Consider the following 21299-nt stretch of genomic DNA (forward strand, 5'->3'; position numbering starts at 1 on the left):
GGTATTTTGCTGTCAGCAACCAACAGGACTCCATTTTAACATAGTCTTTAAATAGGAAATCAGATGAGCTTTCACACTCAAGCCAACTGCTACTTTTGACATTATGCTCAAAAAACGCTATTTTAGAACACAGCTTAATGCAGACCAAGTGTCTGCAGGCACATAGTCTATCTTTTGTATTAACCTCAGGTGAAAGAATTAGTGGGATGCTCTGTGTAGCTTATGCCAGCTCAGATAGTAGTAGAATGTCTTAAAAATACTGAGAGTGGGAGAAGTGGAAGACAGGGAGAGGGATAAGATTTAGTCTTCACTTTGATAAACTGAGATTCTGGAAGACAAAAAAATACTAATCTGTTGAAGTAGAAGACTGAAGCTGCTCAGATGACCTTGAAGACACAGGCCAGCAGCATTCAGGATGCCTACACAGACATGTGCAGGAGGCCAGCTGCCCTAGAAACTTGGGACAAGTTCTTACAGATATTCTAGAATGGACCTGTATGTGAACACACACTCTAAGAAACTCACCTCAGGCATCCTGAAAATCCACTGCTGCAGGAGACTCTAAAAGCATCCCTGATTTCCATTCTTTGGTATTTTATTTCCTTTATAGCCTAATGAACCTCTCTACCATCCCAAGGCCCTATAACTTATGGAGAATAATTTGTCAAAGTGATTGCTTGAAATCTCTGAGTAGCTAGCAAAAATAGCTGACAATAACTAAATTCAGAATTATTTTTTATTAGAATGAGAATGTACCACATGCCAAGTAAGAATGTGATATGACCAGTATTAAATCCAATGATGATTCACAATAAGGACCACTTTAAAACCAGTGACAGATATAAAGTCAGTGTCCCGGCACCAGGGTAGCCTCTCAGAGGTGGAAAAAATACATGATGAAAAATACTTGATAAGCAGTGTATTTAACCCAATACCAAGTGTCTTTTGAAAACAACCAAAATGGCTAGCAGTGAGGAAATTTGAATTTCAGAAGCAGTACCTATATGATTTAGGAAAAGCTAACGAATGACTAGATTGTCACACACTTTAAGCTGCTGGACAATGGGCATCACTCAGACAAGTGCAGGCAGCACAGACAGATTAGACAGAAAAGAAAGGAAATGTAACAACATACTTACACTACAAATACATAGGAAGTCACTTAAAAATTAAAGTCTCACTTTCTCTTATTCTCATTCTGATTCATCTGTCACTTTTATACCTTCTCTGGAGTTTATTCTGACCATTTTTTTTATATCTATGGGCTTTGTAACACAGATAAAGTCAAAGTTCTTTGTGACTTTTACTCTTACATTAAAATAAACTCCACTATATCTGATGTTACTTCTAACTTTTGTGGTTACTTCTAACCACAAAACAGGTTAAATATAAAACCTCACCTGAGAAAAGGAAGCAATGGGACAAACACCATCACCCCTCACCCCCAAATGTTCTTAATTTGTCACAGAAGTGTCAGTTCTCCTACACTATATACCAGTTCCTTCTCCTTCCAATCACTATATACCAGTTCCTTCTCCTTCCAATCACAGTATTCTCCCTGGGCATACACACTCATTTCATTCAGAAGATTGCAGACTGCACAGGGGATTTACAAATTGAACACCGATCCCAGGAGAACTGAGGTAAAGGCATAAAAGTGCAGTACTGAAAACTAAGCTCTCATTTGGTTTTCTACACCTGCTGAAACTTAACTTTACACCTGAGAAAGACAGGAAATTCACTTATTCTGGTCACTTCCCTCTCTCTCTTTGGTTTGTTTTTTTTTGTGGGTGTTTTTTTTTTTGGTGTTATTTTTTTTTTAACAGTTGGTGATATTTGCATCAGAAATGAAAGTGATAGTTGGTTTTTTTGCGCTGGGATGCTTATCCCTGACCTGAAACTGCAAATGTGCTCTGGGGCACAAACCATGCCATCTGTAGCTTCACCATTCAAGATGAAGAGAACTATTTTATTTGCACAAAGTTTTCTGATTTTATTTCTTTTGCCAGATCATACCCCTTCTCCTATTGGAGGCAAAAACTTCCAAACAATATCTACTAATATTTATACTTCACTCTTCACAGCAGTATTTTTAACACAAAAGAAGTCTCTTCATTAATTGTTTCTCTCCAATTTCAATCAAGGGACCCTAAGAATTCTAACACTTATTTTATTATGTATGAGACTGTCTGACTACATTCACTTCTCTTCTGCAGGGTTTTTAAAATTAAAATAACAATCTTCTTCAAGCTGCTCTAGAGCTTTTTTATAGACTAGTCTCGAAAATTAGGTAAGCAGATGATTCCTCCCAATAAATGAGCAAGTTGAAGCTTTACACGATCCTTATATTAAACAACCTTCCTTTCAGTAAGGACTAGGTAGTTTTGTAAGAAACAGAAGAAGGCGGCTGAAGCAGTGAAATATCAAACGTAGTGTCTCCCTGTGACATCTAACCTCTTAAGGGGAAGGAAGCACCTAAGGGTGGAATGTCACCTTCCCTCCTGCAATACACACTGTGCATGTCTAGTTTATATGGGGTTTAGATGCAGCTGACAAAAATTAGAGAAGAAATATGTTTAGTTACTATGAACACAGGCAGAGATTTTTGTTCAGGAATTCCCTGCACCACAACTTGCCAGAGGCTGCGGGAGTACTCCCAGGAAGCATCACTACATGCTTACCGTCATTCCCTAGGCATTCCCTGGGCTAATTAGATGTTTGGGCCAGTAGAGCCACTCCCCCGCTGTTTCACCCACTCAAATGAATGCCCATCTGCGGAGGACCATACCTGTCACTCAGGTTATCAATTGGTGAGCCCAGTCTATCAGGCAGCCTCCTCCGCTCCGGTGTGCCAATGCAATACCGGTCATTACCAACAGTAATCCACAAACTGTGTTCCAGTGAAGACTCAGAGCGGAGACTCGGTGAACGTCTCTGTAAATTGAAGAAAGAGTTTAAGCCCATCAATCAGGGAATTTTAATCTCAGCTACAGAAAGGCAAGTGACTCTGCTCTGCTTAATAAATGAGACCTGGGGTGGATGGATCAATTAAAAAAATCAAACTAGAAAAACAACTGTCCCAAATATTTCCATTGTCTTTAGTTACTAAAGAAATGGAGGGCATTGACTGCATTTAATTTCTCATCCCAGCTGCTTGTAACATGCTCCATATTTAAAGTATCTAGAAGAGAAATTTTCAACTAAAAATACATTTCATAAAGCACCATTTCAGAAGGCATAAAAACAGAGAGAAGTCCACAAAGTCCCAGATTTGCTGCTGTCCTCCTTTCTTTGTAGAGAAGCAGCAGCTAAATAAACATGGAATAAAAAACATTGCCAGGAATTTCTTAATAAAAGTATCTGTATTTCTGGACCTTTCCAACTTTAGTAACGACATGAACCAAAGTATAAACCAGTGTAAACAAAGATTTTCCTAGCAGTGATGGTTTCAACAGTTTTTCTCACCTCATGCTCCTTTCGACAGATAAGCCCAACATAATACTAAAACACCAGTGACACTAGAAACACCTTCTATACCAGAATTTTCATTACCATTATTTATTATTGGTAGAGATAAACCAGCGCTAAGTAAAGATGCCTTTGAAAAATCTAAGGCAGAGAAGGCCTGAGCTAATTGCCTCTGCACCAACCTTCCATTGGACGCATTCGCAGTATGCAAAATGTCATTACTGATAAGTTTTGCTTAACTAGTTACACCTCACATTATTCCACAATATGGCACTAGAATATAGGAATGATCAAAGTAATGAGAGTTTCAGAAGAAACGGATGACACTGCCTGAAGACAGAGATACATGATTTGCTTTTTTAAACCAACATGATTTAGATTCTGCTTAACATGAAGCAATGCACCAGCTTCAGTTCTGCTAAACCAGTCATGCACTGCATATTGCTTTCATGCAGAAAACTGCAGTAGCAAGCAGCAGGTGCACTATATTGTCTGCATCCATCCCGAGAGAGTAAAAGAACAGGACATAATCTCCAACAAGAAAGCAAAGGAATTCCCTCACACATTTGCCTGAACAAAATTCACTCACAGTACAAATCTGCACTAGAATCCATTGTGCACATAATGTTATTCAAAGATAACATATTAGTGATTATTGTTTTGTTCTATTAATCTGAATCCCAGCACTTATCAGAATACATTTTAATTACTTTTTAAGATAACTGTATTGGACAGCACAGTCTGATCCTGCAACCGCCTGGCTGAGATACAACATATACAAGGTGCATGTGTCTCACACAAACACACTCTAAAGGTTCACTTGTGCCCGTTATAACACCAAATTTTGAGGGCTGCCTCAAGAAGCGACTATCTTCAAGAGCATCTTCTTGTCATCAAGACTTTTAGCAAGTTGAGCACATAGATGACAACCATCTCCACTGAAGAGAGAGAAGTGATGATTACATCTAAGAACAAACTCTGGGCAAAAGAAAGAAATAGTTTACGTTGAGAAAGTTACGGATATTACGATTGCCTATGACTGCTGTACAGGTTGCCCAGAGAGAGCAGTTACAGCAGTATATATTTGAACGTCATGATTTTTTTTCCCCCAGTTTGAGAAATTCCAGTTTTAAAAGGTTTTTGCATTTGGAGCTTTGAACACCACCACTAGTCATTCCTACCTACGCACTGTACTGCATTTTTTTCCCTTCCTATTCTGTCATCTAAACCACAGTTACTACTACCATATTACTGAACAAGTTGCATACCTGCCATCATTTCTCCATTCTCTGTTGACCCAACATGCTCCTATCCTCTAATCTTAGCCAATTTTCTTATAAGAAAGCAAAGAAGCTTAGAGAAACTATACAAACAACAAGCACACAGATCAGCCAGAATAAATAAAAGCAGCATGTGTCAGCCTTGCAAAAACAAATAAAAGTCCACCAAAATCTCTCACTGTAAAGCCCTGACCTTCCTCTTCTCCATTACATTTTTCAATACTCACCCCAAACCTTCGCTGTCACTCCACCTTCTTCCAGTCAACACAAGGTTTTCCCCAGTTACTAAGAAACTAACACCATCCATACTTACAATGTCCAATATGTGAAGTACACAGCTCCACTGGCAGTCAGCATCCCAGTTATGCATGAGAAAATATGCAACAATGCTGATAGCTTGCATGCATTCCCAGGCTATCTCACAAGCAAACAAACAAACAATCCCCCAAAACAGAAGCAAGAAAATGGAGCAAGAATTCTCTAAGGCTGCTCCTTTCATACTCCAATTCATATGAAGAATAGGGACATTAACACAGAGCTTGTACTCAAATCTCCTGCATTTCAACCCTATGCCCTTACCCCATCAGTGTCTTCATTCCATACATTGTATCTTCCACCATTATGCACATATTCCCCTCTTGCAAGTCCTCTTTCCTTCTTGCAGCTTAAATTCCTCTTCCTCAGGCTTGTCTGAATTCATCTCCTTTCAGTGACAGCTCCAAAATCTCACTAACACATTTGTGTAACTTTCCACATTTGAACACTTTGCATCCTCAAACTTCTGAGGAGAGAAGGTCTTAAGTAATAAAAACCTAAAGATTTTATTAAAACTTTAACCAGTCATGATGACCCAACCTATCTGCCGTCTGTTTTGTTTCCATCACACTTAGTTCCACCCTCTGGAAAACATCAACATAATCCTAGCTTTTATCTCTCTCTAATTAATGCTACTTTTGTAAACAGTACTTTTAAAAAGTAAAACAAACCTGTATATGTATTTTATGCTTTATATCACCATTTTGAAAGAAGAAGTGTTGGTCAAACACCTGCTGGGGGACAAAAGCTTCCACAGAAAAAGTGTGCACCATACACACTCTAAGAATTACTTACACTGGGCTTTAGCAAACACAAGAGTCGGCACAACATAGGTTAAAGAGCTCTATTTAATTGTCTCAAAATCCCTCTCTTTGTGAGAGTTGCTTTCTAGAGAAAGGTTTTCCTTAAATGCATGACATTCTTGTAAATCAATAAAAAATCCATTTGGATCAGCAGTTCAGCATTAGCTAGCCTGCTGAAGTCTACTTTCTAGGGTTAATAATTTTTCGATCCTTCTCTGAAGTTAGAATAGGCAAGGAAAATATCAATAATCTGCAACAATTTGCTGAGATTACTGCTTTAACTTGAGCCATGAGGGCGCAAAATAACACTAGAAGAATAATGTTTGTCAAGAATAATGTTTGTGTAAAGTGGATGTTTTTCCTGGCTTTTTTCCCCCACTAAAGGGGGAGTGGGAGCCTTCTAGCCTAAAACTCCTAGATCAAATCTCTCCCAGTCTGAATCACCAACACATTCAGCACTGGAAATTTTGTTACAGCCAGCACAGGTTCACAGTCTATCATGGATACAGTGAAATGGGAGACTGAGTGATGGTGAAGTCAGTTTAAGAAAATTCTATCCCGAGTCCCAGTTTGTCACCCTGTCAATTGTGACCATGCAACTGTCCATCAAGCCACAACCCCAAATGATATGAATGGCATAAAAAAGTATTTCCTTTTAAAAAATTACTTTTTCCATCCTGGATCTTACTAGCAATGCCATTTGCAGGGCTACCCCACAGGAAACTTAGAGGGCTGAGATAAGGGTGAAATACCACATAAAACCAAATGGCCAGAGGCAACTTTTTTAGCCTGGCTTGGCTTAACTGCTGTCACACACGCTATCTTCCCATATCTTCAGGGCAGCTGACCTTTCAATAAGAAATAACACCAACAGCTGAATTTTAACTCCACTACAATCACTTGTAACCTCTTCTATGGCCGCGACCTCTTCTATGGCTGCAACTCCAAAGAAATCCGGTAAGAACATGTACCAACATCAGAAAGGGTCATTCTCTCTTGGGGTCCCATCGGCACACAATATACTTTTGTTGGAGTGACTTTCAGCAAACTCGTTTCCTCAAATCAGCTCACTCTGCAACTTCACAAATCCAAGTGTGAGCACAAAGGAACAATATACTGCAAAGTAAGAGGAAAAAGCAAGTAGATCGTTCTTTCCAACTGTGCATGTGCTGGACTGAGTAACCACAGAATCACTGCCTAAAATACCCCACTATGAAAATCTCTTCTTTCAGCACAATACAAAAGCATAATTAACCTATTACATACCACAGCTCACAGTTTTCAGACAAAACAATCATTGAACCAAGGAGCAACAACAGAAAAGCTAAGTGAGTGAATGTCACTCAAAAGTAAAATCTGGCTTGACACTTTGGTTTAGTACGAAAGTGTCTACATCCAAGATGGCATCACTTCAGATGCCAAAACAGTTTCACATGCCCAAATCAGACTTTGCCAAGAATGAGGGAGAAAACTGAAACACCCTGTGCACAGCCCCAACTACAAAGCAGTGCCTATCAAAGAATACCTCTCAAAGATATAAATCAGAACAGTTCTCTTTGTACATTCGTGACAGCAGGAAGAATTCACACAAAGTACTCATTCAACATCCTATTAAAAAAGTTATATTCCCATCACCTAAAGGATATTTATGCACTAACACAAACCAAAGTGTTAAATGGAGGTAAGTAACTAGTTACAATCTCTGCCTTAGCAAAAGACAGCATCATCTCTAAGGTTTATCTAAAACGGCTCTAGCCGATAAGACAGAAATAAAAATGCAATGGAAATCAGAGCATAAACACTGCTTAAAATGGAAAGAAATTTTTTTATCTTTTTAATTTTCCATTTGGCTCTCTAAGGAACAGGGATGAAATCGCCCTTCTCCCTCGACACGGGGAGAGCCCGGGGCCGGTTCAGTTTTGCAAGGATCACGCCGGGTTAAGTCTGGGGCTCTGACAGCCCCCTGGGAGAGGGGGCAGGACCCGCACCGCGACCCCCCAGCACTATTTACCCGGCTGCTGCCGCTGTCTCCGTGTTCGCTGCCCCGGCGGCCCCGGGGCCCGCCAAGCCCCGCTCCTCCCGGCGGCGATGGCAACCTCCTGCTGCGGTGCGGCGACGGGGACCGGCGGCAGGGCCCGCGGTGTCCCGACGGGGAGCGGTGGCGGCGAAGCGACGGCGGACGGGGCGAAGCGGAGCGCGGCGGCGAGGCGGCGGCGGCGGCGGGCAGCGGCGGGGGAGGCCGCCCGTGGCCCGGCCCCGGCCCCGATGTGCTGAAGCGGGAGACGCGGGATGCCGACGAGCCGCCCTCCTTCAGCCGGTGGGAGGAGGACGAGGACGAGGGGCCAGAGCGGCCGCTGCTGGAGCGGTACATGATGGCGCCGGCGGACCGGGGGTCCCGACGGCTCCTCCGACCCGCCCCCCCAGGGCGTACGCGCCGCCGGCGGCCGCCCTGCGCGCTCCCGAGCCGGGCGGGGGGGCGGGGGGAGCCCGGGCCGGGCGGGGGCGGTACCTGTGGACGCCCGCACAAAATGGCGGCCGCCGGGCCCTCGTCACGTGTGGCGTGGGGGGGCGGGAGGCGGGAGCTGCTGCCACCGTGCTCGGCCATCCCTTCTTCTATCCATCTCCCTACGCTTATATCCCCGTCGGCAGTGACTGGGGCACTTTGGTTGGTTTTTTTGTTCTTTTGGGTTATGTTGTTAGGGGTTTTTTTTCCACGCACTGTGGTGTGAAGCTGGTCGGGACGGGTGTTGTCCTGTTGTCCTCCAGGAGAAGTGTGTTTAAGAGCAATCCTTAGCTGCTCGATGCGGCAGTGCTGAGGCTGAGGCTCCGGCTCAGAAAAATCCTGAACTAATTTCCAAGCTCTGTCTGCCAGGAGCAGGGATGACACGATAGGAAATGGCTTCCCGCCTCCTCCCTCGCCCCACCTGACCACCTGCCACCGACCCTGTTTGGTGCGGGACTGCGAAGCTTCGATTCTCGTGTGAAGGCTGACACATTATCCTACTTGACGCGCTGGGCTGTCTCCGGCGAGGAGGAGTTTTCAAGTAACTGAAACGGGGTAGCAGTGGAAAGAAGGGAAAGCAGAGGAACGAAGGTTCTCATAAAGCTGTTCATTTCCAAAATTTCCGAGTTTTAATATTTTGTTTACGGATGGGGAGAAGTTTCCAGCATTAAGTTTGTAATTTGTTTTTAGCTAAACGACATGTGAGGGCTTGTATTTGAAGACCCCGTCAATTTTTGCAGGCTTGGATGAAAGTTTGCCTGTGTGTTTGGGAATGTGTTTGCTAGAACACAACACACCATTTGAAGCATACTGTTTTTAAGTTGTGGCAACCAAGAGTAGTAGGCTGATGGATGGGGGTCTGCCTGATACTATAATAAGGTATTTCTGCTAGGAGTAGTTCAGTACAATTGTATTAAAACTTAACTGACTCACTTTGACATTTCCTGAGTGCCTCACTGCACAGGCTCAGGAAATGCGCTCAGTTACACCAATTGCCAAAATAAGCACGAGCTATATAAAGACTCTTATTTTTTTGTTACCACTGTCCACTCCTTCCCTCTCTGTCCAAAGGCTGACAATGTTTATCGGTGACCTTTATTCAATTACAAGTATCCTGGGATAAGAATTTCATGTTTGAGGATGCTCCGCAGAAGCAGTCTGCTGGGAGCAAACCACAATGGAGGTGAAGGCAATGCATGCTCAACCTGTTCCAATTCACGACCCTAAGCAACAGGCTCAGTGACAATTGGAGAGGCACAGAGCTGTGCGTTAATATAGCTACAAAACTGATGTGTATGTAGCAATTTCTCCTCTATCTTTTTTTTATGTAGATTGCATCCAAGTAGTTTATCGCTATAAGGAATATACTGTTATCCCAAATGTGTTCTGTGTCTTCATTAAAAGGAAACCCATGTTTTTGTGCATTAGAGTCAGGTGTCTGCATCAACACTCAGTTTCACCAACTGAAGTAAGTAAAAATAGCCTAGTAAGAGTGAGAAAATGGAGTTGTTTGGTTTTGGACATCTCTTCCATGCTGTTGCTTTCTTTACGTCAGTTTTAAACCACAGTTTGGTTTCAAAGCAGTCAAGAGTAAAAAGCCACAAACCCAAGAAACCAAGCAAATTCTCTTTTTTTTTAATCAGTTTTACATAACAGTTATGCATCTAACATCTAAAAAATTTGCAAAACCCCCAGAACTTGAATTTTTTTTCTAGCTTCCTTTTGCCTTATGTCTAAAGGAGATCTACAGGAGGTGTTGTGGTGGTCATAGGTTTAAGAGGCAATTGGAAGATGAAGGAATCCAGATACTGAAAACGAATCTGGAAGTTCATTAAAACATCTTATTTGTGCACCAGTAAGTAAACTGCTCAAGGCAGAAATGGTAAAAAGAAAGCAAACACCCTATATATTGTGGTGTTAAAAGAGTTCAGAAGAGAAAAAATGCCAGTTGTTGGAGACTAACTAGTGCTCATTAACATTTTGTGGCACCCTGTCATTGAATATCACTTTAAAATTACAGTTTATAATTGCAATTTATAAGCACATTTTGAACTAGCTGCAGTGTCATCTTTCAATCACATGCCTTACTGAGCTAAGTTTTTAAAGGGACTGAGCATCCACAGTGGTATTCAGTTAAATTATTCCTAAAATCAGTACTGAAATCTGGGCTTGATGGTGCAGAGCAAATTGAGAGTCTTCACACCTTTGGAAGAGGAAGCAGTGCAGTTTGTCTCAGGGATTGAAAAAGTCAGGCGAGGTCCTTACCTGCTTTGCAGAGGTTTTTCTAACACTCCTGTGACTGGTGCTCCAGACTCTCACTGGACAAAAGATGTTGCAGTCAGTCTGCTCTAAGTACAGCTCCTAAACTCCTCTTTGGAATTCTAAAGTTCATCGTTGAACTTGCAATTAGCTGCTGCTTGGAGGGAAGGGATTTTAGCTAGCTGGATGCTTAGGGCAATACTGGGGTAATAAGGCATCTCTGAATTCTCATTAGGCCTCGAATGAGAAAGTCAGGGGGCAAATGCATTGAAAAAGAACAGAATGAGAAAAGTTTGCGGTAGCTCATTATGAACGAATAATCAGAAATCTGAATTTAAGTTAATTCAGGTTGGACCATTGGGTTTAAGAAGCAAAACAGTAACAGAGAAAAATGTAAAACCTTAATTATAATTTCTTACCTTCTTATGTCTGAGTCAAGACTAGATCCAGGGGCATGAGACAACCATGCAGCACTCCCTGTAATGTTAAATGGACAGGCTATGAGTAAGAACAAAGACAATTTCTGTGGTTTTATGACAAAATTGGTGTTCTCGTGAGAAGATGTGGTGGAAGATATTCCTGTCTTCTGAACTTAGCATTACTTTTTACCTGGAAAACAGGGCACAATATGTATCTTGTGTCTTCAGGTCCAGGCAAACCAGCCTGCTCATGAAAAATTTTGGACTGAGCCGAGTAATCAAGCCTTCCTTAGTCATGACATCGGGGAGTTTGAGGATGGTTCAGCTGATACCAGAGCCCTGGCTGGGAGCACAAAAAATGCATCTAAACAGTTGCTTTCAGAGATTTTTACATCTGTAATTACAAGGTTGATATTTCTGAATTTAACGCTTGTCTAGGCTGGCTTCTGTTTCAGCTCAATATTTACTTTTAGCTGGGAAGTGGAACCACCATGCAGCCTACACTTATTCCCTGAGTCTGGGAGGGGTAGTAAGTAATCTGTTACAAAACGAACTTGTAAGAGAAGGGGGGGAGGCAGTCTCCCTTTGGCAGATAGCACTTCCTCACTGTGGCTATATCAATCTACAGCATTAAACTCTGGATAATAGACAGTTAATAAAATCTGGCCTGTGTGGCCTATGGAGGTGGATTAAATTAAACCTGATGTTGATGGGGTTTTTTTTCCATTTTGAAGGCTCTGATTTTTTAATAAATGTCAGGTGTGTGATTATTTATAGCGTGCAAGGTACATTGTAAACAATGTAGCCACAAGCCTGTATTCCATGGCACACATCTTAAATCAATCAAATACATAGCAGTAACTGTCATGGGCAGCAATATTCACGAGAAGGAGAAATAGCCAAAAGTAAGCCGAAAAGGAGGAACATCTATTTAGATTCTTGCTATGCTCCTATTTAAGTGTACTTAAATGTACAGGCAGATTCCAGAACAGTTAGGGTGGATTGGTATTCTAGGGTTCCTTTTTTAATACCTTCTTGGTGTTTGTTTTCCCATATGAGTGTAGGTAATGCTTTTTGTACCAAAAGGAATCTGTGGCATCAGAAAGCTGTCCGTCTTTTGGTTGAAATGGAAAAGTTCATGTTTTTGAACTTCAAGCAGTTAAGAGAGATGAGCAAGCAGAAAAAAAGAGAATGCTAGAACACAATGTAGCTGAATGAAAAAGCTCTTAGAGTGATTAGTTCAAGGGAGAAAGGATGGTCTTTGTTGATACCTGAGAACTTCTCTAGTATCTTATTAAGACAGGGAAAGTGGTTGTTTGGTTGAAGTTTTTTGATTTTGTTGTTGTTTTGTTTTCCTTTGGAAATATGTAAGACATCAGAACCATGAAATATGAAATATGAAATCAGATTTGCTTGTGTGCAGCTCAGTGCTCCAGCCTCACACATCCACTATTTGCTGTTTTGAGAGTTTGCTGCCTTCACAGCCTCTTCAAGAAAGTTAAGTCTAGAAACCTTTGGATGACCTGTGGGGAAAAAGAGCAGACTGGCCAAATACGCACAGTGTACAGTATCAGCATCCAACTTGGTCACAGAAAGGCAGCCTTGCAACTTGGACACACAGGCAAAGATTGTTTTCAGGGATGTGAGAAAAGACAACAATTAAACAAAGATACATATATATATAGAAAGAGAAAGAGACAAAAAATGCACTCTTCTGCTTCTTTCAATTCTAACTATATTTAGAGGGTACTGTGGCCTCTAAGCTCTTCTCTGCTGTTCCACACTCCCTCAGCCAGATTGTTCTGTTGTCTCAGACCTGAATGCTACTGATATTACCCTTCCTCAGCACCCCACTGATAACACTTCTAAACTCAGAGTATGCTTTATTATATCTCTGATGAGCTGCATGTTGAAAGTAAACTTTTCTACCAGTGATGAGTTATTTACAGGGGTATGCTTGTTTTCCCTAGCAAGAGAGTACTGAGGGAAGGATTAAGAAACTAATCCTTCCAGTTCTTAATGCTGAGGGAAGCATTAAGAACTGCTATAAAACTCACCAGTAGCAGCTGAAATTGCCAGGTGGTGTGATGATGTTTACAGCACACTCCCGTTACTGAATAATAGTCCAGAGGGGATGAGGCTGGAGGTCCTCTCCATTTTGTTTTCTCTCAGTGGAAGGTTGAGCATTCACTCACCCCCTCAATGCAACATACTCTTATAGTAAAGATTTGAGCATCTTCTGGGTTGCTGCTTGCATGGGTGTGTTTATGCTCCAGACAGGCATAGCCACTGAACACAAAATAGAGGTGAGATGGAATAGAAATTTTAGCTTGTATTATCCAGATGGTTGTGTCAGGTTAACGTCATGGTCTTGCTGTGCACAGCTGTTACTGCACGAGGCCTGTTGTTGGCAAAGTGCTCTTGTAGTAATGTCATCTGCCACGAGCAGAGAACGCTGTACCTTTGAAAGCACATTTATACCTGCAGAAGTACTGCCTGGGCTATACCTGCCGGTGGTGACATTTGGACACTAAAGCAGTCCATAAATATTCCTGTGCTGGTCGACACAGTGACTCTGCAACTCTGAAATGTGCCTCTGGTGTCTGTTGGTGTAAAAACTAAACATGACAGGAAAAGGAGGGGAGGGATAAGATCACCAGGAGGGAACTAGGGGAATTTTGTGGGAAATCACTTTTTTTTTATGACTGGGGACTGATTTTTAGTTTGAGGTTTGGCGGTTTTTTAACCAGAAGAACGAGGTGTGCACGTTGAATTCGTTTGCTTCTCCTCCTTATCTCGGCCTCCCGCTCCTGACCGAATCCCTGCCCGGCGCCCGCCCCGGCTGCGGCGCGTCCTCCGGGCCCGCAGGGGGCGCGCGGGGCGGGCGCGGCGCTGAGCCGAGGTACGGCGGGGCCGGGCCGGGCCGGGCTGCGGGGGGTGCGGGAGGAGCCGGGGGTCCCGCCCGCCCCGGGCACGTGGCGGCCACTCCGCCTGCCCCCTGGCCCGGCGAGCCGGTTCCCGGGCTGGCTCTGGCCCAGGGCTGCGCCGGGGGGCCCGGCGTGGCGGGGCCGCGTTCCCCGGCCCTGGAGCCGCAGTGCCCCCCGTGCCCAGCCCGTGGCGGTCAGCCGGGCTCGGGCTGGAGGTGAGGCGGGCTGGGGCGAGCAGAAATCACTGTAAAGCCGAGCCTGCCCAGGTGTGCCTCGGTCCGCGGGGCGGCATTCAAAGAGGACTGGTTACCTAGTCCGGTGCAGGTTGGAGGTACCGCCTGCTTTTCAGGATGGACATCTGCAGCCTCTCCTGCCATGCGGAGGGTGTTTAATGTTACACGCTGTCTTAAGGAGTACCGGTGTGGGAAGTGTTGAGAACGTGGAGATATACTGGATAGGTTATTGTTTAAGCAGCTCAGAGTATTTTTGACACTGATCAATAGAAAGGCAAATACTTCCTTATACTAGTTTCAGAGGATAAACCTGTCACGGGAGAAAAAATCAGCCTGAAAATAAGCAGAAAGCTTCCAATTCACAGAGCATTGAGGTCCCAGGGTGACTTAGGGGAATGATTAATGTAATTTATTTTAAACTGAAGCTTGATTGTTTTGTGAAGTAGATTATATGATAGCAAGTGCAGAATGGCAGGGTGTGGACTATGACCCAGGAAATTGCTTCTAGCTCTTTGTTAATTTCTTAGCACAGTCCTACTTGGGCTGGGGCTGTAGTTCTCCTCCTGTACCTCATGCTGTTTTTCTCTTTACCCTAGGACCTCCTGTCTCTCACGCTGAATTACCAGCAAAGGATGGAGAGCATCCTGGCTGGTTTGTGTGGGACCAGTCCAGAAGATCCACTCCCCGTGTGGGTCCATGGCAGCGTTGGCCATTGCTTTAACCAGCTGACATTAAATGTGATCCCTCATGTGATCCTTGCAGTGGTCAGTGCCTGCTTCCTTGGCACTCCAAGGTATGACAACTGACTTGTCTAGCTCTTGATTATTATGTGGGACTGGAGGTGGGGTGGAAAGGATGAAAATTATACTTCCCTGTAATGTGCTGAATATGTATCTAGAGAAGGGCAAAATATTATGCTAATATATTTGTCAGCATCTGTCCTAATTCAGAATATGGTGTACAGAAAGGAATCCAGAAAGAACAGAGGGAATAGTAAGCGTAAAATCACAGAAAGTAATTAAAAATAATTGCAGTGAATGAGGATTGGGAAAACCGGGAGTATTCCAGGAGAGGATATAAATGCAATGTGGCATAGAAGATGTATATAAGGTAATAAGGGGTTCCGAAAAACCAAAAATTGCTTTGCTGTTTATCCTCTTCTGAAATTTTTAAACATGGTAGTGTTCAGTGATATTGAAAGGCCACAAATGATAATGAACCAAGTGATAATGAAATGTTTTGTTGGACAGCAGGTTATAGACTTTACGTACACAGCACCACTGAAACCAACAGTGATAAAAATAATGTTTTTAGACAACATATCACACAGGAAAGGAAATCAAAAATCAAAAATGCGACACAGAGAATTTGATCATCCAGAATTTGTATTGAAGAGGTTAAATATACTTCTTTGGTGTTAATTCTTAAGGATTGGAGCCTGATTTGACCACAAAACATCACAGTTTGCAAAGAAATTTCTCTAGAGAAAGGCTATTCTTTGATAGCATCTGAATCTCTGGTATTGATCAGAGTCTGGGCTATATTGACCTAATGCAGTTTAGCAATGCTTACAGTCAGAAAAAGTTACAAATCCAGGAGGTTAAGTAAGAGTGAATACATAAACAAGGGAAAGAGGAAAGAAAGAAAAGATAGTACAGACTGAGAGGTGGTGGAATTTCAACTGTAATTTTTTTCACTGCTCTTTCTTCCTCAAGGTCTGGCTCTGGTGTGCCTTGCAGGTCAGGCTGGGGATGCAGAATCGCCACGTCCTTCTTACTTGCTGGCCTGTTCCTTGCTGATACCATCCCAGCCACCATTTCCCAGCAGGAGCTGGGCCCCGTGTACCTGGAAGTGCTGGCCAATGGCACTGCTGCCCTGACATGGCTTGTGCATGGTCTCGCTCTTCTCATGCTCTGCAGGTCCACTCACGGCCCTACCAGGGGCCCTGTGGCCCTGGCTCTCCTCACTCTCTTACCCCTACCTTCTTTCATCATCACACTGGTGTGGTACTGCCAAAGTGGGACAGCTTGGTCTCCTTCCCATCCTGCTGCCTCCTCCAGGTTCGCCATTCTCTGTCTGCAGCTGGCATCTCTGCTTGCCTATATGGTCAGCTGCCTCTTCCCAACCGCTGGCAGGCAAGACTTCCTCTCCATCAATAGCTCCTGGCAACAAGACCAGCTCACCTCAGAGCCAGGAATCCCAGTGCTTGATGAGCAGACAGTGGCAGAAGATGGTGAGAGCTGGCTCTCGCGCTTCTTTTACATTTGGATGAACCCTCTTATGAAGCGTGGCTATCAGGGGAAGCTGAACCGGCCACAGGATGTCTATGTGCTTCCTCGCCAGCTCCAGGCTGCCACGGTCTGTGATCGGTTTTACTTCTGCTGGCAGAAGAAGGCAGCTCTGCATCACGTAGAGGAGGAGACAGTGTCTCTTACCAGCCCAATCCTTGCTGGAGGTGATGGGAGTAGCAATGCTCCGGACAGCTCGCGCTGTGCCCAGAAGGCCGTGCGACTCTTCTCAGTCCTTCATGCGGCCTTTGGGCTTCGTTTCTACTCCCTTGGACTTCTCAAGCTGGCTGGCAACCTGCTGGGTTTTTCAGGTCCTCTGCTTCTGAACTTGCTGGTGAACTTCATGGAGTCACGGCAGGAGCCCCTGAGCCATGGGGTGCTCTATGCCCTTGGGCTCTTTGCTGGCTCCTTCCTGAGCGCTCTCTTACGGAACCAGTTCAGCTATGAGATGAACAAGGTGACACTGATGGTACGGGCTGCCCTCATCTCTGCCATCTACCGCAAGGCTCTGCGTGTCAGCAGCACCAGCCTCAGCCGCTTCACTGTGGGGGAAATTGTCAACTTCATGAGCACGGACACCGATCGATTGGTCAACTTCTGCCTCAGTTTTCATGAGGTGTGGAGCCTGCCTTTCCAGTTTGCCATTACCCTCTACCTCCTCTACCAGCAGGTGGGGGTAGCCTTTCTGGGAGGCTTGATCCTGTCACTGCTGCTTGTGCCCATCAACAAGATCTTAGCTAACTACATCATGATGAACAGCAAGGAGATGCTGAAACACAAGGACACACGGGTCAAGGTGAGGGGCAGTTACTGGCTCTCTGATTTTATTGCTGTATTTTTCCCTGTTTATCTCATAATGTTGGCTTTTTGGCCACTTGTCATGATCCAAGGCAAATTAATTGAATCACAGCTGTTGGGGAAAATGCCAGGGGGGGCGCACACACACACACACACACACACACACACACACACACACACATACACACATACACAGACACTTAGTGCAAAAGTGTTCCAGGGTGACACAGTTTCACTACCCATAAGATAGTGAACCTCTAATGCTTGTCTTGCCCCCTGGGCTAATTCAGGTTCCCTTGCAAGTTTCTTTTCTGTGTGTAGTAGTTAAGGTAGGACTCCCAATTGCTTCCTCTAGAGATGCTTCCATACTATTGATCCAGTAACACCATGAATGGTTAAGTGGCTTGCAGTCTGGACAAAGGCAATGATTATAGATGTAATTTTATATCGCTTCAAGCTTGGCACTCTTAAGTCAACTTTTCCACTGTTTTTCACATATTTGCAGTGCCACCTAACTTGTCAAGCATTTGATTACCACTTTTTAGCATTGTATCTCTGAGGGGACACTGGTTTCACTCACAATTTCTATCACGCTTTGGAAGCATGAAACGTTAAGTCAACTCGATGTCAGAACTGTTGGGAGCTTTAAAAATATTCATTTTCCCAACAGAAGGTGATCTAGTTGTATGTGATTATGCTGGACTTTCTCCAAATATTATAAGACTGGTTTTCTGAGTCAACTCTCTCGTTAGTTTTCTTTCATGTTGGGCACCAACACGTCACATTACTCTGAACATGTTGACCTGAGAGCAGAAATGAGAGGACTGCATCCTCCAGGGACACCAGAGTTGCTAGAAGTGAGCCAGCCAGGCTCTGGATACAGACTAACTCTCAGGGCAGCACCAGGCCTGAGAGTCAGGTGTTGTTATCTTAAGATACTGTCAGATCTATACAGGTAAATGGTATCCCAATTGGAGCCATTAATTCCACATATCCCTTCACCTGTGTTGCACATCTTTCAGTTGGAAAGTGGTGTAATATTTTGCCTTTTCCTGAGTCGTACACAGCATGGGTGGCTGAAGAAGCTGGTGGAATGAGGGAGCACAAAGCTCCCAGTAGCTGCCACTTGAGTTTAAGTCTTTGTTAGCAATAAATGGTTCCTGATATCTCTAGCCTGACCCTTAGCAGGAGACAATTGCACACCTGGCCACAGTCCAGGTGCCTGGTATTTGGTGCATAGGCAGGCACTGTTTGCTTGATGTGTTTTTCCTCACTGCCTGCAGCTAATGACAGAGTTCCTATCTGGCATTCGTGTCATCAAGTATTACGCCTGGGAGAAGCATTTTGGCACCAGGATAAATGCCTGCCGGGCTAAAGAGCTGCAGAAGTTACGGGCCATGAGTTACCTGGATGCAGTGTGCGTGTACCTGTGGGCAGCACTGCCTGTTGTTATCTCCATTGCCATCTTCGTCACCTATGCTCTTTTGGGTCACCAGCTTACTGCCACAAAGGTGCGTAATTGGTAGGGAGAGATCCAAACTTGTCTTGTGCAGAGCACAGTCTACAGTGGGGCTGCAGTCCTGAGGCATCTTCTCTGGGAAATGAATCCAACTTGTGACTCCCCACGACTCGGCAGGCTCTCCCTGGTGAAGCTGTAGGGAGGATACAAGATGCAAGGGTGGTACTGGTTCCAACTCATGGCTGTTTGCTTACCCATGCAGGTGTTCACAGCATTGGCCCTTGTTGGGATGCTCATTCTACCCCTCAACAGCTTCCCATGGGTGTTGTATGGGACCTTGGAAGCCAAAGTTTCCCTGGATCGAATCCAACGTTTCCTTGAACTCATGGACCAGGACCTGGAAGCTTATTATGCCCTAGGTAATGGTGAAGGAAGCTGCCAGGCTTGGGACCCTAGACAGTGGACATTCAGAGCAGGGAGCTGAGGTGTGAGGCCCAGGGACAGTACTGGAGGCCAGCTGGCTGTCACCCTGTGATTCAAGATGTTGTCAGAGGCAGAGTGAATACACTTCATTTCTGTGGAAAACATGAGACAAGGCTGTAACATTCCACTTTACCAAGCATAAGCCACTGCTTGTCCCCACAGAGCCCTGCCATTAGTGTCCCAGGAGAAGCTGCTCTGTTATCTGACCAAAGCTCTTCTGGCACTGAAGCCATCAACGAACTTGGCTTAGCTGGGCAGAAAGGCTTGAGTGGCTGCCCCTCTCCTCAGCCCATCTCAGCTCCCTTTCCTTCCTTCATTGCCTTTTGCCAGCTCCCTGCCATTCTTCAGCAATAATAAAACCAGGTTTATATCCTTACAGTGTCTCCTTGACAGCTATGTGTGTCTGGTGGGAGCTGGAGACAGGAGGGTTGGAGGAAGGGAGATGTAAGTTTAAGGGCAAGTCAACAGGCAAGAGTCTCATTCTGTGGTTGGGTCAGGGGCATCATAGCAGTGCCATGTCTGTGGTCTCATGCATTTGGGAACAAAGCTGATAGTATTTGTGATGCCAGGTGCCTTTAATTTTCTGGCCTTTTCGGAGCTGTGCAATGCTGTGCTGCTTTTCACTTGCAGATGGCCCTTCAGATACTGCTACTGCCATGGAGATGCAATGTGCAGCCTTCTCATGGGTGCCGGTTGAGGAGGAAAGCACCAGGCAGCCCTTATCCACAGGCACTCTACAACTGCACATTGAGGACTTGTCAGTGAGAAAGGTGAGCAAGGACACAGGAGATAACACGGAAGAATGACAGTAAAGAAGCCAAATAATGGAGCAGAGGTGGCATATTTGCATGTTTTCCTCATCTTAGGAGCCGTGCATCAAAATCTCTTAGTCAAGAGGCACAGGACACATATCACGTCTCAGAGCTGAAGGGTGCTAGAGGACATCCAGGCATGGCTTACAGACAAGATGAACCAGTTCCCTTTGCTTTCTACTATCACTGCAGAAGAGGATTGGACAGGGAACAGAGCAGGGCTCTAGAGTTAACACTTTTTGCAAATTTGTGTCCTGTCACATATCAGGAATCTGATTCACTCAACAACTGTACCCAGCTCCACTGCTGAACCTGTGAGACAGTCCTAGCAGTCAGCTTCCTTACAAGCTACGTGTGGCTCAGGAAAACTGGACAAGCTACCTTGTATTAGCACATCAGGTTGCTTCTTTTCATTTCCCTTTGCAGGGGATGCTCCTAGGGGTTGTTGGGAAGGTTGGCTCTGGCAAAAGCTCTCTGCTTGCAGCCATCACTGGAGAGCTCACAAAGTAAGTAGCCTAAAGACTTCTCCCTGCCTGGTCCTTCCATGCCATGGCAGGTGGGGACTGTCCGGTGCTATCCCTGTTTGTAGGCCATATTGATCTGCCAACAGTTTTCCTTTGTTGCCCTTTCCACCCATTTCTGGTGTGCTTTCAGACAAGGTGGGCGAGTGTATATTTGTGACCTGGAGCAAGGATTTGGTCTGGCCACACAGGAGCCTTGGATACAGTTTACCACTATCCGTGAGAATATCCTTTTTGGGCGGGAATATGATGCCAGGCTGTATGAGGAGGTGGTGGAGGCCTGTGCCCTCTCCGAGGATTTGAATGTGAGTGCCTAAACTGTAAACCTGTCTGGGCCTTCTTGCAGCTTTTCTATCCAGCCTGAGCTTCAATGGGAGCAGTTCTCATTCTTTCAGAGTATAGACTGTTTTTCCAATGTCTCAACCACACAGTGTTACTCTGATTACCAATCCCAGACCATTCCTGGTGTCCCCATAATTCTTTAAGGTGTGAAGTCACTCTGGTAGCAATTTGGGTGATTTCTTTTGCTGCTGAGCCAAAAGTTCTAGGTCCTTGAAAGCTCTTGATCCAAAAGCTGCCTGAGGACAGGAGTTGTTCTTGCAGAGCTGAAGATTTTTGTGTTTTTAGGCATAACCTATCAGTGGCTTAGGGTAGGCCCCTGGTGGTCTAGTGGTTAGGGTGCAGCACTCTCACCGCTGCGACCCGGGTTCGATTCCCAGCCCCCGGGCAGA

At 44.6% G+C, this 21299-nt stretch overlaps 2 protein-coding genes across 9 annotated transcripts in view; one reads left to right on the top strand and one right to left on the bottom strand.

The window, feature by feature from the left end:
- Window positions 1–8255, bottom strand: part of ZNF318 (zinc finger protein 318) — a 32046-nt gene extending 23791 nt beyond the window's left edge. For 3 of the 4 annotated variants that reach the window (XR_001873452.1, XR_001873450.1, XR_001873451.1), the window contains exons 1-2: window positions 7878–8237; window positions 2789–2934 (exon numbers count right to left, since the gene is read on the bottom strand). Coding sequence is in view for 1 of the 4 variants with exons in the window: in XM_017806674.1 (XP_017662163.1) it covers window positions 2789–2934; window positions 7878–8237 (506 nt within the window). In the remaining 3 variants the exon portion in view is untranslated. Of the gene's footprint in view, window positions 1–2788; window positions 2935–7877 lie in introns of all 4 variants that reach the window. The other variant, XM_017806674.1, reaches the window with a different exon arrangement.
- Window positions 8149–21299, top strand: part of ABCC10 (ATP binding cassette subfamily C member 10) — a 23480-nt gene continuing 10329 nt past the window's right edge. For 3 of the 5 annotated variants that reach the window (XR_001873453.1, XM_017806675.1, XM_017806678.1), the window contains exons 1-8: window positions 14152–14189; window positions 14804–15000; window positions 15923–17291; window positions 18577–18804; window positions 19015–19171; window positions 19866–20005; window positions 20474–20553; window positions 20702–20873. Coding sequence is in view for 4 of the 5 variants with exons in the window: in XM_017806675.1 (XP_017662164.1) it covers window positions 14840–15000; window positions 15923–17291; window positions 18577–18804; window positions 19015–19171; window positions 19866–20005; window positions 20474–20553; window positions 20702–20873 (2307 nt within the window). In the remaining variant the exon portion in view is untranslated. Of the gene's footprint in view, window positions 8232–8400; window positions 8532–14151; window positions 14190–14803; window positions 15001–15922; window positions 17292–18576; window positions 18805–19014; window positions 19172–19865; window positions 20006–20473; window positions 20554–20701; window positions 20874–21299 lie in introns of those variants that run through there. The other 2 variants (XM_017806676.1, XM_017806679.1) reach the window with 2 other exon arrangements.

Source organism: Lepidothrix coronata, unplaced genomic scaffold (genome assembly GCF_001604755.1).
Source record: "Lepidothrix coronata isolate B3197 unplaced genomic scaffold, Lepidothrix_coronata-1.0 Scaffold16, whole genome shotgun sequence".
NCBI classification, from domain to species: domain Eukaryota; kingdom Metazoa; phylum Chordata; class Aves; order Passeriformes; family Pipridae; genus Lepidothrix; species Lepidothrix coronata.